The following is an 891-nucleotide window of genomic DNA, read 5'->3' as shown; positions in this document are numbered from 1 at the left end:
GTCCACCTTCGTTACGCCAAAAGAGGGGCAGACGTGAGCGCAGAGAGGGTTTAGGGTTTAGGGTTTAGGGGCTAGGGTCTAGGATTTAAGGTTTAGGTTTTAGGGTTTAGGGTTTGTAGGGTTTGTGGTGTCGGTGCAGAGTGTTTGAGGCCCTCGCGGAGAAAGTCGAATACATAGCTTCCTTGGTGAGCTCCATGGATCTGAATTTCTGTTTTAGGGTTTAGGGTTTAGGGTTTAGGGTTTACGGGGGGTTTAGGGTTTAGGGTTTATGGTTTGCGTATAGCTTTTTAGGGTTTACTGTGTTTTGGGATTAAGAGTTTTGTTTGTAGGGCTAAGGGTTTATTTTTTAGAATAAAGGGTTTAGGGTTTAGGGTTTAGGGTTTGCGTGTAGGGTTTTACAGCGATCGAGCTGATGCCAGTGCAGGAGTTTGGGGGTTTGTGGGGCTATAACCCTCGGCTGCTCCTCGCCGTCCACTCCCCCTACGGAAACCCCCAAACCCTCGAGGAGTTTGTTAGGTGCTGCCACAAACACGATATCGCGGTCAGCGAGGGTTTAGGGTTTAGGGTTTAGGGTCTAGGAGTTGGCGGTTAGGGGCTGGGGTTTAGCGTTTAGGGTTTAGGGGCTATGGTTTGGGAGCTTGGAGTTTAGGTTTGAGGTTTTAGGGTTTAGGGTTTAGGGTTTAGGGCTTCAAGTCTGGGGTTTACGAGCTGCAGTCTGGGTTCTGGGGTTTAGGGTTTAGGGTTTAGGGTTTAGGGTTTAGGGTTTATGCAGGTGATCTTCGACTTGGTGCTCAACCATGGATCTGCGAAGCTGAATTCTCTGTGGAATTGGGATGGGTACGTCAGCTGCTGTTGCTGCTGCTGTTGCTGCTGTAGCTGCTGCTGCTGCTG

General features: G+C 49.6%; 1 protein-coding gene across 1 annotated transcript in view; it reads left to right on the top strand.

Moving 5' to 3' along the window:
* The window catches only part of EMH_0042860 (uncharacterized protein), a gene marked incomplete at both ends in the record, with an annotated part of 8,411 nt that overhangs the window by 5,492 nt on the left and 2,028 nt on the right, over nt 1–891 (top strand). The window contains 3 exons of the mRNA XM_013495780.1: nt 142–185; nt 392–541; nt 773–837. Of these exons, the coding sequence (XP_013351234.1) occupies nt 142–185; nt 392–541; nt 773–837 (259 nt within the window). The remainder of the gene's footprint in view (nt 1–141; nt 186–391; nt 542–772; nt 838–891) is intronic.

Source organism: Eimeria mitis, genomic scaffold (assembly GCF_000499745.2).
Source record: "Eimeria mitis Houghton genomic scaffold, Emh_scaff1749, whole genome shotgun sequence".
NCBI classification, from domain to species: Eukaryota; Apicomplexa; class Conoidasida; order Eucoccidiorida; family Eimeriidae; genus Eimeria; species Eimeria mitis.
This window is presented reverse-complemented; position numbering and strand designations above follow the sequence as displayed.